At 39.1% G+C, this 21748-nt stretch overlaps 1 protein-coding gene across 2 annotated transcripts in view; it reads left to right on the top strand.

Annotated features, from left to right (window-relative positions):
* Nucleotides 1-21748, top strand: part of LOC104588319 (putative phosphoinositide phosphatase SAC9) — a 152243-nt gene that overhangs the window by 4250 nt on the left and 126245 nt on the right. For both annotated transcript variants that reach the window (XM_088894594.1, XM_088894595.1), the window contains exons 4-6: nucleotides 6418-7016; nucleotides 7601-7733; nucleotides 12892-14093. In XM_088894594.1, the coding sequence (XP_088750720.1) occupies nucleotides 6418-7016; nucleotides 7601-7733; nucleotides 12892-14093 (1934 nt within the window). The remainder of the gene's footprint in view (nucleotides 1-6417; nucleotides 7017-7600; nucleotides 7734-12891; nucleotides 14094-21748) is intronic.

Genomic DNA, 21748 nt, shown 5'->3' with positions numbered 1-21748 from the left:
CTCCCTTTCCTGGAGAGCCCTTCAAATAACATAGAATTCGCTCTGCTACTGCCATATGAGTGTCTCGGGGAGCATGCATGAATTGGCTAATATAACTGACAGCATATGCAATATCTAGCCGAGTCATGCATAGGTACAGGAGTTTCCCAAGAAGTCTCTAGAAGACCCCTTTGTCTTCTAACAATGTTCCATCTGAAGCAGAAAGTTTATGACTCATATCAATAGGAGTAACAACTGGATCTAGCAACTTCTATGCCCAGGAAGTATCTCAATTCCCCCAGGTCTTTAATCTCAAACTCTGTGTGGAGGAAAGATTTGAGAGCATGAATTCCTGAAACATCATTACCAGTCACAACAATATCATCTACATACACAATGAGGTATACTGCCAGAGGTCTACTCCTCTTCACAAAAAGAGTATGATCAGAATGTGTCTGAACATAGCCAAAGCTAACAAGTGCTGTTCTAAATCTCTCAAACCATGCTCTAAGGGACTGTTTGAGGCCATAAAGGGATTTCTTCAGTCTGCATACCTTTCCTTGCATATCTCTTCCATACATCCCTGGAGGAAGAGACATATAAACCTCCTCATGTAATTCACCATTCAGAAATGCATTCTTTACATCCAATTGATAAAGGGCCCAGTCAAAGTGAGTAGCTAGAGATAGAAGAGCCCTCACAGATGTCATCTTAGCAACTGGTGCAAAGGTCTCCAGATAATCAATCTCATACGTCTGTGTATAGCCTTTTGCAACTAGCCTGGCCTTGTACCTCTCAATGGTCCCATCAGTCCGATATTTAATAGTAAAGACCCACTTGCAACCAACTGGATCCTTCTCTTTAGGAAAATCAACCACTTCCCAAGTGTCATTCTTGTGTAGGGCATCAATTTCAGATCTCATTGCATCCCTCCATTCTGGAATATTAAGAGTTTTTGACACAGTCCTGGGAATAGGGTTAGAGGAAACTGAAGAGAGATAGGAAAAATATGAAGGGGAAAGCAGACTATAGGAAAGGTGTTTGGAAATGCAGTGTGCAGTGCACTTCCATTTTCCTTTCCTAACAGCAATGGGAATATCAAGGTCAGGGAAAGATGGCTCCAAAGGGGTTGAAACAGTACCTGTTGTCTCATCTGTGACTGGAAGTGCATGAGGCTCATGTGTTGTAAGGGAAACAACCTGCTCATTTCGGGATCTTTGCCTTTGATACATCTTGGGATTGAGGATAGGACGAGGAGGTAAAGAGGGAAGAACACTGGGACAAGGAGAATGGAATGACTGACCCTCCCTTTATTCATTTGAAGGAGATGCAGACTCATCAAAAGACTCAACTGGGACAGGGAGAGGAAGAGCAAACACTTGTGATAAACCCTCCCCCTGTGGACAATGTCTTTTCAGAGAGGAACCATAAAAGGGAGAAAACTCATCAAAGGTGACATCCATTGAGACATATCGAGTGCCAGTCTTTGGACCAAAACAACAGTAACCCTTCTGTGTGGGGGAATAACCAAGGAAGATACACTTGTGGGCTTTTGGTCCAAATTTATGTCTTTGGACACTTAGAACATGTACATAACAGGTGTAGCCAAAGACACGAAGAGGAATAGGAAAAAGGTCCTTTAAGGATGAAGAAGATTGAAGGGAGACTTAAACCCTAAAACCCTGGATGGCATACGGTTTATGAGGTAGGTAGCAGTAAGGACAACATCACCCCAAAACCTTGTAGGAACATGTGAGGCAAACAAAATACTTCTTGCAACTTCAACAATATGCCTATTTTTTCTTTCAGCAACTCCGTTCTGTTCTGGGGTCCTAACACAGGAACTTTGATGAATAACCCCCATGTCAGAGAGATAGCAGGATAAGCTCTTCTCAAAATATTCTTTTGCATTGTCAGATCTGAAAATTTTAATCCTGGTATCAAACTGGGTTAGAACAAATTCATGGAATTGTCTTACAAGTCTTGGAACTTCATCACGAGATTTCATCAGGAATATCCAAGTGAACCAAGAAAAGTCATCAATAAACAAGATAAAATATTTGTAGCCCCCCATAGAGGGTATGTGGTAAGGCCTCCACACATCAGAGTGCACAATATTAAAAGGAAAATAAGATCTTTTATTGCTCAAAGGATAATTGTTTCTGCAATGCTTTGATAATTCACAAGATTCACAATGAAGACTAGACACACTAATTCCCTTGAACAGTTTAGGGAATAGATGACTTAAAGCAGAAAAAGACAGATGACCCAAACGACGATGACATAACATAATTCGACTAGTAGACTCTGAAGAAACAAACCCAAAAGCAACATTCCCAGGTTGATCAGGGCATTGTCCCGGAGTATCAAGCAAGTATATTCCGTTTGCCTCATGGCCACTCCCAATCACCTTCTGAGACTCCAAATCCTGAAAAACGCAATAGGAAGGAAAGAATGTTACACAACAATTTAATGATTTGGTTAAACTACTTACAGATAACAAATTTGTATTTAGTCCAGGTACATGAAGGGCAGAAGATAGGAGAAAGGAATCTGTAGCCTTGACGGTTCCCTTGCCAGAAATAGAGGCAAGAGAACCATCGACTAAGGTGATTTTATCACGTCCAGGAAGCAAATCATATGAAACGAACAAAGTAGAAAGGTTGGTCATATGATCAGAAGCACCTGAGTCAATAATCCAAGGGATCTTAAGATTACCTAAAGTGGTTGCATGATTAGCAGAAGCCCTTATACCTGAATGAGCAAATGCAGAAGGAGCTGAATTTCCTGAAGGATTGGAAGAAGAAGTTACACCCTCGAAATAACTGATCATCTTCCCAAACTTTTCATACTCTGTTTTCATGGCTGCCAACTGTGCACAAGTAGACTCAACTTCAGTATCTGGACCAGCAGCCACATTTGCACTCCCTGTCCTTCTACTATCATGTTTTTTCTGAATCCGAATAGGAACAAGATTGGGATGTAATTTCCAGCACTTGTCTTTGGTGTGCTTTGGCTTCTTGCAGTATTCACATACAACCTCTTTCTTTCCAGAGCCACTAGGAGCCCCCACAACTCCTTTGGGTTTAACCCCCATATTCGCAAAGTGATCACTAATACTAACCCCGTGAACCTGGACCATCCTTCTGCTTTCTTCACTGCTTACCAAAGCATACGCTTGTGACAATGAGACACTTTCCTTGGATAAAATATTTTGTTTTGTGATATCATATTCTGGGTTTAGTCCGGTTAAGAACTCAAACACCCTGTTTCTTTCAACTAGTTTCCTGTAGGTCTCTGCATCATTGGTGGTGTCCCAAGTTACAACTTCTAATAGATCAATTTCTTGCCACAGAGACTTCAGGATTGAGAAGTATACAGTAAGGGATTTCTCCCCCTGTCTTAAATTTTTCACATCACTTTTCAATATATAGGCTCTAGCCACATTTAGTTTCTAGGAATAGGTTTCTGCAACACTGTACCAGATTTCCTTTGCTGAATTCATCCGTAGATAGTGTTGGCTAATTTGTGGCTGCATTGAGTTCACAAGCCACCCAATAACAGTGTAATTCTCTTGCATCCACTTCTCATAGGATGGATCATCTTCTGGGGGAGCCTTCTTGCTCCCGGAGATAAACCCCCACTTTCCTCTACTACATATATAAATCTTTACCAATTGTGACCATGCCAGATAGTTGGTTCCATCCAGCTTAACTGTGGTTACAGTCAGTAAAGAATCAACTGGAGTTCCCAGAACTTGTCCAAATTCAGCAACATTCTTACTCAATCTCTGAGGAGTCCATCATGTAAACACTTCAAATAGGGATTCAGTCAACTTCTACTAGTGTACTGAATGAGGATGAGCTAGGACTGTGTTAAATCAGCCTCAAACACAGCAATACACAAGGCCAAACCACACCTGGAAGCTGTGAGAACCAAGCCTGGCAGCAGCACCTTGTTGTCTACATGAGACACTAAATGGCTTGGTTCAGCCTTCAAGAAGTAATCAACAGACCTCCAAGCACTGTGCACCCAATTGAAGTACCTTTTCTAATCAGGGATTCTAGGTACTCACCAACAAGTGCCCTAAAAAGAGCAAAAAACAGTCCGTAGTGATTAAGGGGCCTTTTTATGAACACTGTGTGGGCAGCAGAGAAGACCCCACTGTCAACAAGTGAGAAACACCTCAGGAGCAGTCCGTACAGGTCCAAAAAAAACAACCAAACAAAAGCAAGAACTCGCACCACTGAATCAAAAGAGGTTTTGACAGCTTGACAGTCCAAAAAAGGGAGAAAACCAACCCAGAAATCTCTGGGTTAAACCAGATTAACCACAGCCGAACAGCTGTACAATTTCAAGGGAACTTCAAACACTTCAACAGTCCCCAAAACAGAAATATAACTCAGGAATAACTGAGTGCAACTTACAATCTCATCAATCTCTAATTTGAGCTCCAAATCAGGAACCAAACAGTCATTTTCTCTGATTCTTCCTGGTCACCGAACCACTCTCCAAGAGATTAGAGTCTTGGGCACCCTCCAATGACCTCCAAGAATCAGGCGAACAAGTTGAAGCTTCCAGCCCTAGAACACCCTCATGCAGTCGGCTGGACTACACCCACATGAGAGCCATGCCAAGTTCAGGCTTGCTCTGATACCAAGAAGAAAAACAGTCATTGAGAGTGTGGGACTGTTTAGGATAGATGTAGAAATCAAAAGGAATAAAAAACTGCAGAGAAGATTGCTTCTATTGAGTAGAAGATGAAGAGGGAGATGGCAGCAAAGAGGGTTAGAGTATGAGAGGTTCGAACTTCACTCTCCCTCTAACACCCTAACACTATTTCATTAAGTTAGTTTTGAATAATTACAAGGGGGAGCCCTTAGTTGGGCAAGAAATTACAAGAACATAACATAGAAGAGGATGAGCCCAGAATAAGGTCCATTACAGAAAGGAACATAAACAGTAATAAAGAATAACAGCCCGTGGGTCATTTGGCCCATCTTCTCTACAAAGAGTTTTGGGTCCTGAATACAAGGATATTGTATGTCCTTGGTGATCTATGAAAAACCCCTCCATTATCTGAGAGTCCAGGATTACCCATCAAAATTTAGTTTGGATAGTTTGGGCTAGGCAGGTTCCATTGCCAAATTGTCACCTTTTTAAATGAAGAGGAAGAAGAAACCAGTTACGAAAGATATCATCCATGGAGAGGTGCTCAAAAGACCTTCAAGATTCCATTGATTTTTTTTTTTTTTTTTTTTTTTTTTTCAGTTCCTCTCTGAATCGTTCACCCATGAACATTTCTATCTTCTCTCAGTCCCAGTTGAGTTCCCCCCAACCCAATAATGTCTCCAACTGCCTCACTCCTAATCCTCTTGACTTTTTTGGTGCAAGTACTTTGTTTCATTTCAGTATTTCACCTGATGGTCTTTATTTTCTTCCGTCAATTTCATAAGTCCTTCATCTTAATATGAAAAATCTTAAATAGGTCCAACAGATGAAAAGTGCAGTGCATATGCTCATCAGTTCAGATTACCTAAATGTGGCAAGGACATGGTTAGACAGATGATTAATATGAAATTTACACTAAAAATTGAATTTTCTGACACAATACAGCTCCCTTATACAGGTATTCAGGTATTATAGGTTTAACTAATCCAAATAGGGACTATCCTAGACAGACCATGGTTCAAAATGTCATTGATTGGGTAGTCCCAGTGTGCATCTGTAGACCTGTTCATGGGCCGGGCTTGGACCAGGCTTTACTACTTATTAACAGAAATTGTCCTGGCTTGAGCCCAAGCCTGGCCCTAATATAAAGCCCGAAGCCTGGTGTACATTATGCAATATCTTAATTCTATCTTCTGATTCCATATTTTTTAACGTGTTCCTATCCAATCACATTTTGCACATAAAAAATATTGCTGCCCAAGATACAAATAAACAACTAAGTTCAAACCCAAAAGAAATCACACACAATACAAAAGACAAAATAAAAATGCAAATTATTACTTAATACCTATTACTAACATATATTTTTTTATTATTTATAATATTATTGGGCTTGGGCCAGGATTATTTAAAAAGTCCAAGCCTAGCCCGAAAGATAATCGGGCCTAATACTTCAGCCCGATCCCGAGCCTGCAGTCCTCAAAATGGGCCTAAAACGGGCCTACCTGCCAATGAACAGGTCTATACATCTGCCAAATTTAAAATTGCTTGAAGTTTAGACTGCACTATATACTTTTGTGATCAAAAGTATGATTGAAGAACTTTTGCTCATTGATTGTAAAGTGCTGATTAATGTTTTATGTTTACTGTAAAACATAGATGAAGGATCATTATGAGAGTTCTTGGGACCTCAGTGTCCTAAATTGTCTGTTGATATCCCTTTTTGTGCTTCCTTGCTAAATTCACGATTTTGGTGTTCCTTTGCAGTTTGTTTAAGGAATACCTCTGTTGTTGTTGTTATTCTCAATACTGGAGAAGTATATATTGTTGTCAGCTTGTCTACGCGGAGTGATACCCAGGTGATTTATGTTGATCCAACAACTGGATCACTGGGCTACAATGGGAAGAAGGGAATTGATGTTTTTGGTTCTGAAGATGAAGCTCTGAACTACATAACAAATGGATCAAGGTGGCTGTTGTGTAAGAGTAGAACTTATGCCAGGGCAATACTGGGCTATTCTGCCTTAGGAAGCTTTGGATTGCTTCTAGTTGCAACTAAATTGACCTCCACCATACCAAATTTACCTGGTGGAGGATGTGTATATACTGTCACTGAGAGCCAATGGATCAAGATTCCACTTCAAAATCCCCAACCTCAGGGTAAAGGGGAGCTAAAGACCATTCAAGAATTTGCTGAGATTGACATTGATGGGAAGCATTACTACTGTGAAACAAGGGACATCACTCGACCTTTTCCAAGTCCTATGCCATTGCAAAATCCAGATGATGAGTTTGTTTGGAATGGCTGGTTTTCAAGGCCTTTCAAAGAAATTGGGCTGGCACAACACTGTGCTATTCTTCTGCAGGTTTTTACTCCATACTTGGTGCACTGTTTTCCCTGTTCAATTAACCTTAATTCATCCACTTCTTTTAGAATTTATTTAGATCTCTGAGATTAGTTCTTTTGAGGTAATAGCGAAATGTTTTAATCAGTATATGATTCTCTCTCTCTCTTTCTCTCTACAAACAAAAGAAAAACAGTATCTTAGTTTTTTCCCTTTGAAGTATTTCTATGATTTTTTTATGATTATTCTATGAAATTTTATTAAATCAGACAATAAATAACATTTGCGTCATGCTTTGCACCTCTTGACTGTTGTCTCACTTCAAAACTGTTTCTTTAGCTGTACTGATAGAAGATTTTCTTATTCCGACTTAAACCATGTATCTGAGCTCAATGCACATTTTATGAGCTTTGTATGGACTCTGTTCCTTTCACCATTCCTTTTATCACTTTCAGTTTTAGTTGCCTGTGAAACTGTGCAAGATTGCAATTCACATTGGCATTGATCTAAGTGTTGTAACAACCATAAAGTTTTAATGTACCATCTTTGGTTGTTCTCAAACTAATTTGTTCATAATATTCATTTCTATTGACATTTATTTCTAGGGGTTTGCAGAAGCTCGAGTATTTGGAAGCTCAGGTCAGCAAGAAGGAATAGTTGCTCTTCTAGCTCGTCGCAGTAAACTGCATCCTGGTACTCGATACTTGGCTAGAGGGCTGAATTCATGTTTTGGCACAGGTAAAATTTTTTTGTCCTTACAAAGCCTTTCAATAGTTGTTCATTGAATTAAAGAGGAATAAGGATATAAATTTTTAGGAAAGTAGGCTTTCCCTGAGATTTTTTTTGCTTGTGAAAGAAAAATTCATTAGGAAGGAGGAAAGATGATTTTTTTTTTGCTTGTGAGAAAGAAAAAATCATTTTTAATGAAAGAAAATTCATGAAATGAAAAACAGTACAATAACTGGCGATAAGAGAAAAATCCCCTATATAAAAATACGAATGAAGAAAGTCCAACAAACAACCACACTCATATCCATCTTTTTCAACAAAATTCTCCTTCTATTGGTTGTTCCTTTATTTTAATTCATTTCTTTGTTTGTAAAACTATATTTTAATACTATCACCTAGTCTTGCTTGAGGTGTATCACTTCTGAAATGAAGATAGTTGACAAAATTTTGTCATTGATATCTTAATCCTACAAGCTTCATTTAAAGTACAATCTTTTTGCCTTCTCAAAAAGGAGATGATAAGCCCTGGAAAAACTGAAAAAACAAAAAGCTACAACAGCCAGAGAGAGCACATCAGGCAGCCTATTTAAAGAATCCAAAAAAAGAAAAAAAAAACTAAGAATATAAAGGCAGAACTATCTGGGAACAGACACTCCAAATACAGCTTGGGTCTCCCAACTCTAGGCCTTACAAGAGAAATGAAAGAATTGGCATATCTTGGCACCTGTCTGAATGAGATGTATATTTTGGATGTGAGGGATCTAGCCTCTTTGATAGGATGGTTAAGTATCCAAGGCCATTCCTCTCTGTCTCTCATTTGTTCAATGACCACCTAAGAGTCCCCTTCTATCTCTGCCTGGCATATTCCTATGGGGTACATAATCCTGGGTCCTGAAGAAGCACTAAAATCCCCAGCAATGGTAGGCCCCGAGGAAAAATAGAATACTCCCTCCCTTCTCTTTAGAACCTTCAATCCCTGAAGGCACCAGATTAACAATGAAGCAGCCATAAAATTAATGTTAACTGCTGAGAAACAGGCAGTATACAATCAAACTTACAATTTTATTGTTAGTCTTTATTCACAATCATCTCTCCCCTATTATCATCAGTACTCTGCCATATGTGGCACTAAACAATACGGAATGATGAAGCAGGATTCATGTAGCTGACCCCATATAGTTAGGACAAGGCTTAGATGATGATAATTTTTTTTTTTTTTTGAAAAGCAAATATGTATTGTACTAAAGAAAGAGGGAAGCCCTGTCAAGGATGATGATGATGATGGTGAACTTTCTTAGCTTCTATTCTTTTTTCACTCAGTCTTCTGTCAATATGCTATATTAACTCTCCTTTTCATAGTATCATCCATATCCATTCTTCCTTGTTAAAGCCTCAATGTTTCATGCACAAGTTGAATGCTCCTGGAATATCTTAATTGCTGCAGCTTTGGAAACCAGGGCAATCTGGCATTGGAGGTATGTATAGAAACCATGATGGTGATATCTTATTTGCATTTTCTGGGTCCATTGGCCATGAAACTCCATTGGAGCAGAACTGATGGCAATGCTTCAAGGTTTAAGGTTGGCAAAATCCTTGGAGTTCAGGGAATTGATTGTTGAAGGGTATTCCAGAACTATTATTGCATGGCCGTGAGGCCCACTGGAGGGTCCATGGAGGAAAACCAAATTAGAGAAGCTAAATCTATAATCCATGTCTTACAGGTAGAGCTAAGTTGGGTGCCTAGGTCCGAAAACTCCACTGCTGACTCACTAGCTCTGGAAGGGGTCAGCAGACAGTCTCTGGTGAGGTAACTATCTGATTAGTTTAAAGGAAGGGGCCTACTGATGTCTATTTGGGGGGGCAGTAGGGTACTGGATCATCTGGGAATGATGTGTTCTACTATACTGAATTTCATTTAAAGTTTGTATCATATTTTATAAAGCAATAAAATTTACTGTTACTGACAAAAAAGCCATCCTGGAATATCATTATTGTTCAAACTCCTCGTTAATTATGTTAGAGTTCTTGTTTGGTATTTTGCTCACATTTTATAGAACTAAAGTTAAAGATAGTGAACCACTTCTGGGGAACATACTAGATGTATGTGCAAGTCAAAAATTAAAAAAAGGCATGCATTTCATTTTTTAAATTCAAAGTATTTTGTCCCCCTTCAATCCATTAGTATTCCTCTTTTTCTCTTCAGATAAATTGTTTGGATAATGCACATAACAAGGAAAAAGAATTGCTAACATTTTCATTGGGAAGAAAGGAATGCTAGACTTTTCTTAAACAGGAGGCAGGCTTCTGAAGCAATGATATGTGCAGCTTTGCCCAAGGGGAGTTCAGTCTTCAGCGTCTTTAGCACTGATGATACAATGGGTTTGGAACTGTGGCCTCTTCATTGATCAGGAAGGATCAGGTCATACAACAAAACATTGGAATTGAATTCTACCCACAAGACTCTACCAAGTTGAATTTTGATAGATGTTGTGTGGGGAGTTCAGGGTTTTGTTCTTGAGACCATGACTATTCTTCAGGGAGTATAGTTGCTGGTCTACTACACCAGTCTAGGGTTAGAAGGGGACTCCTAAGTGGTGATAGACAGATATGGTAGTTGAGACTTGAGAGAAGGTTGTCAAGGCACTTGGAGGCTTGCAAATAGATATATATTTTTTAATTTTTTATATCTCAAGCATGAATATCTTGTTCAAATAGGTCCAAAGAAGTGTTTTAAAAGCGCAAGGGCCAATTTGCGCCTGAGGCGCAAGGCGCAAGGCGAGGCACGAACCTTTTTAAGAAAGGCACAAAATTACAAAAAAGAAAGCTAAAAAATAAAAAAAAAAGTCATAAAATTCAAAAAAAATGCCAAAAATTAAAAAAAAATGCAAAAAGTATTAAAAATAATGTTAGTAAAAAAATATAAACTTAAATTTTAAAATAAATGTTTTAAAAAACCTATTATCTAAAATTAAAATACATAAACATAACACGTAAAGTGTATTCAAATGAAAATTTAAAAATAAAAGCAAATATATAAAGCATTTTCAAGCATGTAAAACCCACAATCTCTTTTTCTCCTTAATTTCATTGCTTCAACTTCAAGTAGCTAATGTGATGTAAAACATATTGTATTCTCGATTCTATGAGTCGCCTTTGTACCATGCCCCTCGAGGCAAGCCCGAACAAGTCTATGTTAGGGTCTGAAATTCCTATTTCTCACATAAAAAATAATGATTTTATAACTTACGTTGCCTTTTAAGAAGATATTTTATTGCAATGTGTGCCTAAGCACATCAGGCGTGCGCCTTTTGAAAGGGGTGCGCCTAGGACCTGGGCGAGGCACATACCCCAAAATGCGCCTTGCCTGTGTGCCTAGGCGCTCCTTTTAAATCACTGGTCCAAAGGTCTGCTAAATCAGTTAGCAGATGCATTGGCTAATGACAGGGTCAGGCATGGAGATCTGTATTGGGAGGTAACCTTACCAGGTTAGACTTTGGGGGGAGATACTGCTACCACACCAATATTTATGAATCTGAATTTACTCCTTACAGAATGCTCCTCATACCCACTCAGAGCACTTTCAGCCGTGAATTGGAACACCTCCCCATGAATGAAAACATACAAGTGTGGGAGATGTACCCGATGCGCAGCTGCAATGTGCAGTGAGGTGTGTGTGATGAGCAAATCCGGACTCAATCTTTGTGCTCTTTCATGTTAGAAGAGTTTGGTTAGACCTCTCATTTTTTTGGAACATGTAAAGTATTTCATTAAATGTATAAGGAGGTACAAAAAGCTTCCCCTGTACAATGAGAATCTATACTATACAAAGGGTATACAACCATAAGGACTGACATATATAAAAAACTAGTCCTATGGCTTCACAAAAATATTTTTGTTATCAAAAAGGTATTGTATGGCTTTCCTTTGAATAATCTATGATTTGCCTTCCATGAATGCAGCATACCCAAAACCCTCTTTATAACCTCCTCTATTGAAGCCTGCTTCCCTTAAAAAATTTGAGCATTTCTCTCCTCCCACACGGCTCACAATTCACCAAAAAAATATCACCCACAATACTTCTGCTGGAATAATATTCCAAGCCACTCTTCCACCCTTACCCAAACCTTTCAAATTCCAAGGTCCTAGGAAGCTCTTAATATCTCCCCAGAAACACATCTCAACCCACCCCAAAGAGATACATCATTCTACTCCATATCCTGTAAGAAGATTCACAATGAAGTAATAAATGGGCTGCTAATTCCATATTATTACTTCATAATACACAACTCATATCATCCACTTTTATATCCCTTCTCATAAAATTTTCTCTGGTTTAGATTTTGTTTAGAGCTGCTGTTTAGACAAAACAAAAATGACAGTTTGGATGGGATATTACTGTTCCAAATTCTTGAACTTGAGAAATCAGAAATTTCTTCCCTTACCAGTCTGTTATTTAATTTATCTTACAGTTAAGTTTCCTCATTTCTCCAAGGCCCATGTACTCCTGTCCTCCCTTCCCTCAATCAAACTTTTATTGTACAGCAACTGTAACAGATCAATGAGGGATGTCACTTCCCAACCATTTGGAATTCTACAGAATTGGGGGTTCCATACCCTATTACCATTCTGCATGTCCATATAATTAGCCACTGGTTGGACCACTTTTTCAGATTTCATTATTGGTCCACAAGAGGAAGGAAACTTATGTGCAAGGTTCAAGTTTTGATACGATCAACCTGTATCGGGCATATTGTATTGTATTGGCAGGCCCCTAATACTTGAAATCAAAGTGCTTTGGGGTTTTGATCAATTTCAGGGGGTGGGCAGGTCTAAGACCGACCCCCTGACCTATTAAAAAAATCGAAAAAAAAGGGAGGAGTGTGATTGAAACACCCGATAAGAACCGTCTGGCATATTGGGGTGTAATGAAACTTTGAACCTTGCTTATGTATATTGTCATTTAGAACTCTTACATTTCTATACTTAAACTTCAAATTCTTGGTTTTCTATTGTTAATGAAGAGATGTAATTATTATTTATTACAATGTTATTTGTCACCTCAGGTCATTGTAATGTGAAAAAACTCATATTTTTTAACATGAATATCACCATGGAATTGCAGTATAATGTAATTCCATTGAACTCATTAAAAATGTGGATTTAACAGGAAATGAAGTGGAGTGCGAGCAACTTGTATGGGTTCCTAGGAGGAATGGCCAAAGTGTTCCTTTTAATACATATGTTTGGAGACGAGGCACCATACCAATCCGGTGGGGTGCAGAACTGAGGATCACTGCTGCAGAAGCAGAAATTTATGTTTCAGATAATCCTTATAAGGGAAGCTTGCAATACTACCAGAGGTTAAGTAAGAGGTATGGTGCTCACAATATAGAAGTAACTGATGGAGTAAATCAGAACAAAAGTCCTTTGGTTCCTATTTTATGTGTCAACTTGCTCAGAAATGGGGAGGGAAAATCTGAGTCCATTTTGGTACAGCATTTTGAAGAATCCATGAACCATATTAGATCAAGTGGGAAACTTCTGCACACTCGGCTTAATTTAATAAATTATGATTGGCATGCAAGTGTAAAACTGAAAGGTGAACAACAGACAATTGAAGGGCTCTGGAAACTCCTGAAACAACCTACAATATCTGTAGGAATTTCTGAAGGAGATTATCTTCTCTCACGGCAACAACTTAATGATTGCCAAGGAGAGCTGGTGTATAATGAAGACTTTGAGGGTGTTTTCTGCTTAAGATCTCGCCAGAGTGGGGTAATACGTTTTAACTGTGCAGATTCTTTGGACAGAACCAATGCTGCTAGTTATTTTGGGTCCCTCCAAGTTTTTGTAGAGCAATGTAGGCGGCTAGGGATATCACTTGACACTGATTTGGCTTCAGTATATAATTCTGGTGGGTATACTGCTCCTTTGCCACCAGGCTGGGAGAAACGTTCTGATGCTGTAACAGGAAAAACATATTATATTGATCACAACACTAGGACAACAACCTGGATGCATCCATGTCCGGATAAACCTTGGAAGAGATTTGACATGTCATTCGAAGAGTTCAAGAAGTCAACAATATTATCACCAATATCTCAGCTTGCTGACCTTTTCTTGTTGGCTGGTGATATTCATGCAACATTGTATACTGGTTCTAAAGCTATGCATAGCCAAATCCTCAGCATATTTACTGATGAACCTGGCAAATTTAAGCAGTTCTCTGCTGCACAGAATATGAAGATAACTTTGCAAAGAAGGTACAAAAATGCAGTTGTCGATAGTTCCCGCCAGAAGCAATTGGAAACGTTTCTTGGAATTAGGCTCTTCAAGCATCTCCCTTCAGTTTCATTTCATCCTTTGAAAGTATGTATACATATTGTTTTTGATAACTGCCCTTTGAAAGTATGTATTGCAAAGGACTTTTTTTAAGTAGTTCCATGATAATGCATTCATCCTTTATTTGATGATTTTGAGATGAAAGTAACAAAATATATCGTTACCTTTTCTTCTTTTGATTGGTAACAGAAGTATTATATTAATACATGGAAAAATGCACATGAAAATAAAATAAGCATTTCCTAATTTATAAAGAAAAAAGAACAAAATATAACTTTACATTCACCTCCTACAAACCATATAAACTGTTAGAATTATAGGCAGCGGGTTTATTTCTTTACTTTACATAAACAGGACTAATTTTGTAATGTATTTTTCTATTATATAATAAAATAAGTTGGACGGAAGATCGGAGGAGATCAATCTCCTACTGCACTGAACCCTTTTCTCTCCCTATTCTCTCTTCTCTTTATTGTTCTCTGCTATTCTTCACTCTCTCTTTTTTTTCCTTTTAATATTGCATTGATTTCAGGTTATTTTCATGGTATCAGAGCACCATTGATAACCTGAACTGATTCCTTCTTCTGTAATCAATCTGCACATAGGAGTTTTCTTCTTTTGCGCCTAGAGAGACACAGTCTGCTGTTGTGACTGATTGCATCAAGGAAAAGGAGGCTGTTATGCCTCAGTTTGGTTCCAATTTTGTGAGTTGAGTGGTGAATAAAGTCCCTCTACTTGGCACCAAACCCTTTTCTCTCCCTATTCTCTGATCTCTTTATTGTTCTTGCTACTGTTCTCTTCTATTCTTCACTCTCTTTTTTCTCTTTTAATATTGCATTGATTTTAGGTTAATTTCATGGTATCAAGCACCATTGATATCCTGAACCAATTCCTTCTTCTTTAAGACTGTAACCAATCTGCACATAGGAGTTTTCTTCTTTTGCACATAGAGAAACACAGTCAGTGATGGTGTAACTGATCAGATCAAGGAAAAGGTGGCTGTTATGCCTCGGTTTGGTTCAGATTTTGTGAGTTGAGTGGTGAACAGAGTCCCTCTACTTGGCAGTTCAAAGAGGGCTGCCAAATGATTGTTTGAGATAAGTTCTATGCAGATTTTGATGCCTGCATCAGTTGGTGTGGTGTAGTTGAGAAATCTGTTATAACAGGGAGTGTGTTTTAGTTGTGTCATGGTCTTTATGAGATTGTTTGCTGTTAGTAAGGGGTGCAAATTTGGTGTGAGTGTAAAATTTGTTTCAAGCAGTTGATTATTTGAAGTTTTAAGGCTAGTGGTGAGTTTCATTGTGTGGACTAGACTGTTGGTAATTAGTATAGTAGGTTCTCTATTTCATCCGTTCCTATGGCTTCTGGTGGTGAAAACAAATCTGGGTTGATGATAAACCCACATTTTTTTTTCCTGTTCAAATGGCTTCAACTAAGTTGAATGGTGAAAATTATTTTTTAATAGTAAAAAAGGAAAAGAAAAACTAAGTACATCCATCTAACAGGTGCTAAGATTACACCCATCAAGAAAACTAAAAAAAATCCTTCCAACCAAGCTAAAAACAAACTAGAAGAAGACTCCTTTATTTCAAGCATCTAACGGCATCCCAGATTAGTTCCTCCAAACAAGCAATATGTTCTCCTCGGGAAAAGTCTGTTGAGGTTTTTTACAAGAGAAGGGAAGCTGGAATATATTAAGGATACCAAGCCAGAAAGTGGATCAAATTATTACAATGATTAAGTGCAAAAGAATGCCCAGATAATGTTACATGAAGCAGCTTTACTCTGGTCAAGATAATGTTACCAAAATTTATCAATTGTATCAGGTGTTTTTTCTTCTTTATTAGGGAGACAAAAGTGTGGAAGAGTATTCTTCATCCTTGAAGAATCTTAGAAATGACTTGAATGTGTACTAGCCCCTATCTACAAACTTGAAAATACAACAACAGTAAAAGGAGCACCTTGATGTTGCAAGGTTTCTACTTGGCTTGAGAGCTGAATATGAGCTATCACATGCTCAAATTTGGGGTAGTAGTGATATTCCATCTCTTTCTGAAGTGTTCTCACGAATTAGGAGATCTAATTTTGTTTTAGAGAGGTCAACTTTGGCTGCGGCTAGGGGTGGAGGATCTGGTAGAGGTGTATGTGGAAAAGGTATGGTTAAAGGTGCTCCAGGTCATGGCTTGTTATATAAGAAGGGGGGATAGTTGTCATTAGAAGGATATTCAGATGAAGATTAGGTAAGATCCTTAGTGGCTAGAAGGTTCAGCATGGGTTATTTCACTTTCCTAGGTGGGATGTTGATCACTTGGAAGTGTAAGAAGCAGAATGTAGTTTCTAAAAGCAGTGCATAGGCTGAGTATAGGGCAATGATGCATATGGCTTGTGAGTTTTGTTAAAGGAGATTGGAATTCCTGTGTCTAAGCCCATAAAGTTGTTTTGTGACAACCAAGCTGCTACATGTATTGCTTCCAACCCACTTTTCATGAAAGAACTAAACACATAGAGGTTGGCTGCCATTTTGTGGGAGAGAAAGTTGCAAGTGGTGATATTGTTATCTCATATGTCAAGTCGGAGGATCAGTTAGCCGATCTCTTCACCAAAAGTCTAAATTGCTCACAGATGGATTACATTTGTAACAAACTGGAACTTTATGATATTTATGCTCCAGCTTGAGGGTAGTATTAGAATTATAGGTAGCAGGTTTATTTGTCTGTAATTACTTTACATAAATAGGGGTAATTTGTAATTTCCTTTTCTATTTATAATAAAATAAGTTAAGTGGCAGATAGGAAGAAATCAGTCTCTTGCTGCACCAAATGCTTTTCTCTCTCTATACTCTCTTCTCTCTATTGTTCTTGGTACTGTTTTCTGCTATTCTTCACTCTCTCTTTTTTCTCATTTAATATTGCATTGATTTCAGGTTATTTTCATAAACAAAATCATCCCCCCGACCCCCCAAAGTATGCTTGACTTTCTTCCAAGGTAGTTTCTCAATCTGAGAAACATAAGAATTTATACTTGCATAAATTCTCCTTGAGAAGACAAGCCTTTTCTCCCATGACCCTTTTTCCTTTAGTTGATATAAAAGAGTTTTATTAGGAAATAGAGAAAGGTAGAAAATATAGTAAGCTAAAATGGCTTTTTCTTTACTGAGAAAAGGAAACATATCTATTATCAGTGGAAATAGATGGAGAGAGGAGAAGAGAAGAGAGAGAGAAGGAGAGGAGAAGAGAAGAGATCAATTGGAGTATTAAAAAATTGTTGGTGGCACCAGTTCTAAACATTATATATAGGGTGACACATAAAATAAAAGGAAAAGACTTTTGTGCCCCTACGACACTACATATACACAAACATATAAGAAATTAATAGTTTTAACACTCCCCCTCAAGTTGGGACATAGATGTCAATCATGCCCAACTTGTCACACAAGTCTTTGTGATGATGGAGACCTTTAGTTGTTCTTTTGAACTAACATAGGGAGTGCAAACTGTCAACTTAGATCAAAACAGAAGAAAAAGCTGAGAGTGAAAAGGATGTGTTCTCTCTTGAATCACACGCCCAGAAATGTTTAACTTATGGAAAGGACAGTTATGTCCTTGTCTTACAAGAAAGAATAAAACAAAAGATAGTGTAGATAAGTTACAACATAAAAGAGTGGTCCCAAGGGCCAAAAAAGGAAAGAAGATGTAAGAAACATAAATCAATCTCTACACCCCCTCAAACTGATGCCGAGGTACGAGTATCAGTTTGTCAACTAGAAACTGGTGGCAAGCACAAGTTATAGCCTTCATGAATATGTCAGCAAGCTGTAGGGCATAAGACACGTGTGGTAGAGATATGTGTCCAGCAAAAAACTGGTCTCTAATGAAGTGGCAGTCAACCTCTATATATTTGGTGCACTCATGGAAGACCGGATTGGATGCAATCTCGATAGCACTCACATTGTCAGCATAAATAGGAACTGGGGATGACAAGGAGATACCAAGGTCATTAAGGAGGGCTCTTAGCCATATAACCTCACTGCAGATGGATGACATAGCCCTATGCTCAGCCTTAGTAGATGATTTAGAAACGGTCAGTTGCTTCTTACACTTCCAGGATGTAAGAGAGTCACCAAGGAAAACACACCAACTAGTAGTGGAGCTTCTAGTGTTTGGGCATCTTGCCCAATCAGCATCTGCATATGCGGATAAGCTAAGCGAAGGAGATGCAGGAAAGAAGACGCCATGTGAAAGTGTTCCACGAATGTATTTGATAATGCGAAGGACTGCAGTCATGTGCGGTTGTTGAGGAGAAGAGACAAACTGACTGACCACTTGAACCGCATAAGAGATATCTGGACGTGTCATGGTGAGGTAGATCAGACTACCGACAAGCTGTCGATAAAGAGTGGCATCTGTTCAGGGGTCCCCATCATCCTTAGAAAGTTTTAGATTCATCTCAAGAGGTGTGTTAACTTGTTTGTCATTACTCAGGTTTGCAGATCTCACAAGGTCCATCACATACTTGTGTTGATTAACAAAATACCCACAGGGAGAGTGAGTAACTTCTAGACCCAAGAAATAAGTGAGATGACCAAGGTACTTTCATCTTGAAAGACTGACTAAGAAGCTATTTTAGAGAGGAAATGCTTTGACTGTCATCACTGGTAATAAGACTGCCATCCACATAAAGAAGTAAAAATGTAATTCCTTGGGGACTCCTCGATATGAACAATGAATAATCTGAAGAGCTCTGGGTGAATCCTGCATCTGTGATCACTGAACGAAATTTCTCAAACCAAGCCCTGGGAGCTTGTTTAAGACCATACAAGGACATTTTGAGTCGACATACCAGGGGAGAGCTATCATAGTATCCTGGTGGAGGCTTCATATAAACAGTTTCCTTGAGGTCCCCGTGCAGGAAAGCATTTTTGACATCCATCTGATGAATTTCCCAATGTTTTATTGCAGATATAGCCAACAATAGATGAACGGTGGTCATCTTAGCTATAGGGGCAAATGTCTCATCATAATCTATCCCGTACTCCTGCTTATACCCTTGTGCCACCAAACATGCCTTGTATCTATCAAGACTTCGATCAGATTTGAGTTTCACTGAATATACCCACTTGCTTCCAATAAGAGAGGCATCTGGAGGGGCCGGGCCAAAACCATATCCCAAGTATCACTATCCATAAGGGCTTGGCGCTCAGTATCCATTGCTTCTTTCCAATGTGGGACAGCTATAGCCTTCTGGTGTGATGTGGGAATATTTGTGGCAGTCAAAACAACAGAGAAGGAGCTATGGTTTGAAGGAAAACCATAGCGGTCAAGAGGATGAGAAATTCGAGAAGAGTGACGTAAAGGGGGATTAGAGGATGGTTGAGGATCATGGATGGGTGTAGGTGTACTTACAGGATCAAGAGAAGGATGCGAACTCGTGGCTAGAGATGATGGATCAACTTCTGGTGATGAAGGGGGCAGGGTGATAAGAGCTGGAGCAGCTAACCTCTTATGCTGTTTGCAGTAGGTGCAGAAAATTTTCTTCCAATAGTGTGAGACAACATTTCCGTATTCCTTACATTCATATCACTGTACATGGGACAAGTCCTTCTTGGGCTTGGATTTGCTCATAAAAAAGGCTGTCTCTGTTCTTGGAATCAGATTTCTACCTCAAGGTCGATTCAGTAATGAGTCTAGTTTCCTCCCTGAGAAGCTCCCCCAAAACTGTGTCAAGTGTGGGAGGAGTGCCCCTACTGAGAATGTTGGACCTTACAATTTCATATTCAGGTCTAAGATGCATCAGAAAGTGCATGATTTTCCTCCTATCAAAGTGTTCTTTCAGATTTTTGATGCAGCAAGCAGAGGTGCTTTCACCCATGTACACTAATTCATATTCCGTCCACAAGTTCACGAAACCAGCATAGTACTCCTGTATTTTCTTCTCACCCTGACTATAAGAAAATATCTCTGTCTCCATCTTATACTGACAAGAGATGTTGGGCTGTTGGTACACCTTTTCCACATATACAACAAGCAAGGTCAAAGAAGAGTCCACTCTTTTAATGAACAATGTATGGTCTGACTGGGCCTGTACATAGCCGAATTTTTCAAGGGCTTGTCTGAATCTATCAAACCAAGCTATGGGGGACTGCTTTAGTCCATACAAGGCTTTACTCAGTCGGAAAACTTTCTTACCTGTCTCTGCATCATAAAATCCAGGAGGTAACGGCATGTAGACTTCTTCCTGTAAGTCTCCATTGAGGAAGGCATTTTTAACATCCATCTGGAACAAGGGCCATGAATAACTGGCTACAAGTGATAGCAGAACTCGAATAGTGGTCATCTTTGCCACTGGAGCAAAAGTCTCCAAGTAGTCTATACCATAAGTCTGAGTAAATCCCTTTGCAACTAACCAGGCCTTATACCTTTCAATGGAACCATCAACATTATGTTTCACAGTAAATACCCATCTACATCCAACAGGTTTCTTTACTTTAGGCTAGTCAACTAGCTCCCAAGTATTATTCCTTAGAAGGGCATCCATTTCAACCTTCATTGCATCTTTCCACTCAGGAACTGACAAGGCTTCTTGCACTGTTCTGGGAATAGGAATATCAGCAATTGATGTGAGAAAGGACCTGTAAGAGGGAGACAGGCGATCATAGGACAAAAACTGGAAAATGCAGAGCTGTGGATGTTATGCAACGCCGTTTTCCTTTACGGACTGCAATAGGGAGGTCAAGGTCATCCAAAGAAGGTAAAGTAGTAACAATGGAAGGTATCTCAAGGGAACCTGGATTTGATAAAGAGACTGTGGTACTTGGATCTGGATCCGCAGAACGAACTGGGGCTGGCCTGGACTGCTGATAACCGAAATCAACCTGCCTTCGCCACATGTGATAGACTCTCAAATCCTAACACCTCTGGCAACCCTCCCCATTACATCCCTCATCACTCAATGGAATAGGTAAAGGAACTTTTGATGAGTTAACCCCACTCTCACTACTCTCCCCCTGAGGAGAAACCCTAGGGTAATAGGGTACCTCCTCAAAGAAAGTAACATCCATCGAGACGAATCTCCTCCCGGAAGTAGGTTCATAGCAGCAATAACCCTTTTGAGTTTGTGCATAACCGAGAAAAATGCATTTAGAGGCCTTAGGATCAAATTTGGAACAATGAGGTCCAAGAATCTGAACAAAGCAAGTGCAACCAAAGGTTTTAAGGGGAACAATAAATAATTCTTTACCAGGGTATAGAAGGGTAAAGGGAGGCTTCATGTCAAGAACCTGTGAAGGAACTCAATTAATGAGATACACTGCTGTAAGAATAGCATCGCCCCAGAAACGGATAGGCACATTGGAGTTAAACATAATGCTTCTAGCCACCTCCAATATGTGCCTATTCTTCGTCTCGGCAACCCCATTCTGTTGTGGTGTATAAGGACAAGTACTCTGGTGAATAATCCCATTGTTGATAGTTGTTTGTGTATTCAGGTTTAGTACCACAAGGGTACTGTTGTAATTTCTCTTCTGTTTATATTGTTCGACTGGACTAGTATAAATAATAATTTCTTTCATTCGCCCCCCTGACTCTCCATGGATCATTGATTCTGGAGCATCAAAACATATGACTGGTACGTTCTCTTACTTTCAAACCTATCACCCTCTTTCTGGAAGAGACAAGGTGAGACTA

The sequence above is a fragment of the Nelumbo nucifera genome, chromosome 1, assembly GCF_055504915.1.
Source record: "Nelumbo nucifera cultivar China Antique chromosome 1, China Antique-T2T, whole genome shotgun sequence".
Classification (NCBI taxonomy): Eukaryota; Viridiplantae; Streptophyta; class Magnoliopsida; order Proteales; family Nelumbonaceae; genus Nelumbo; species Nelumbo nucifera.
Note: the sequence above shows the minus strand (reverse complement) of the source record. Positions and strands in the feature narration are given on the sequence as shown.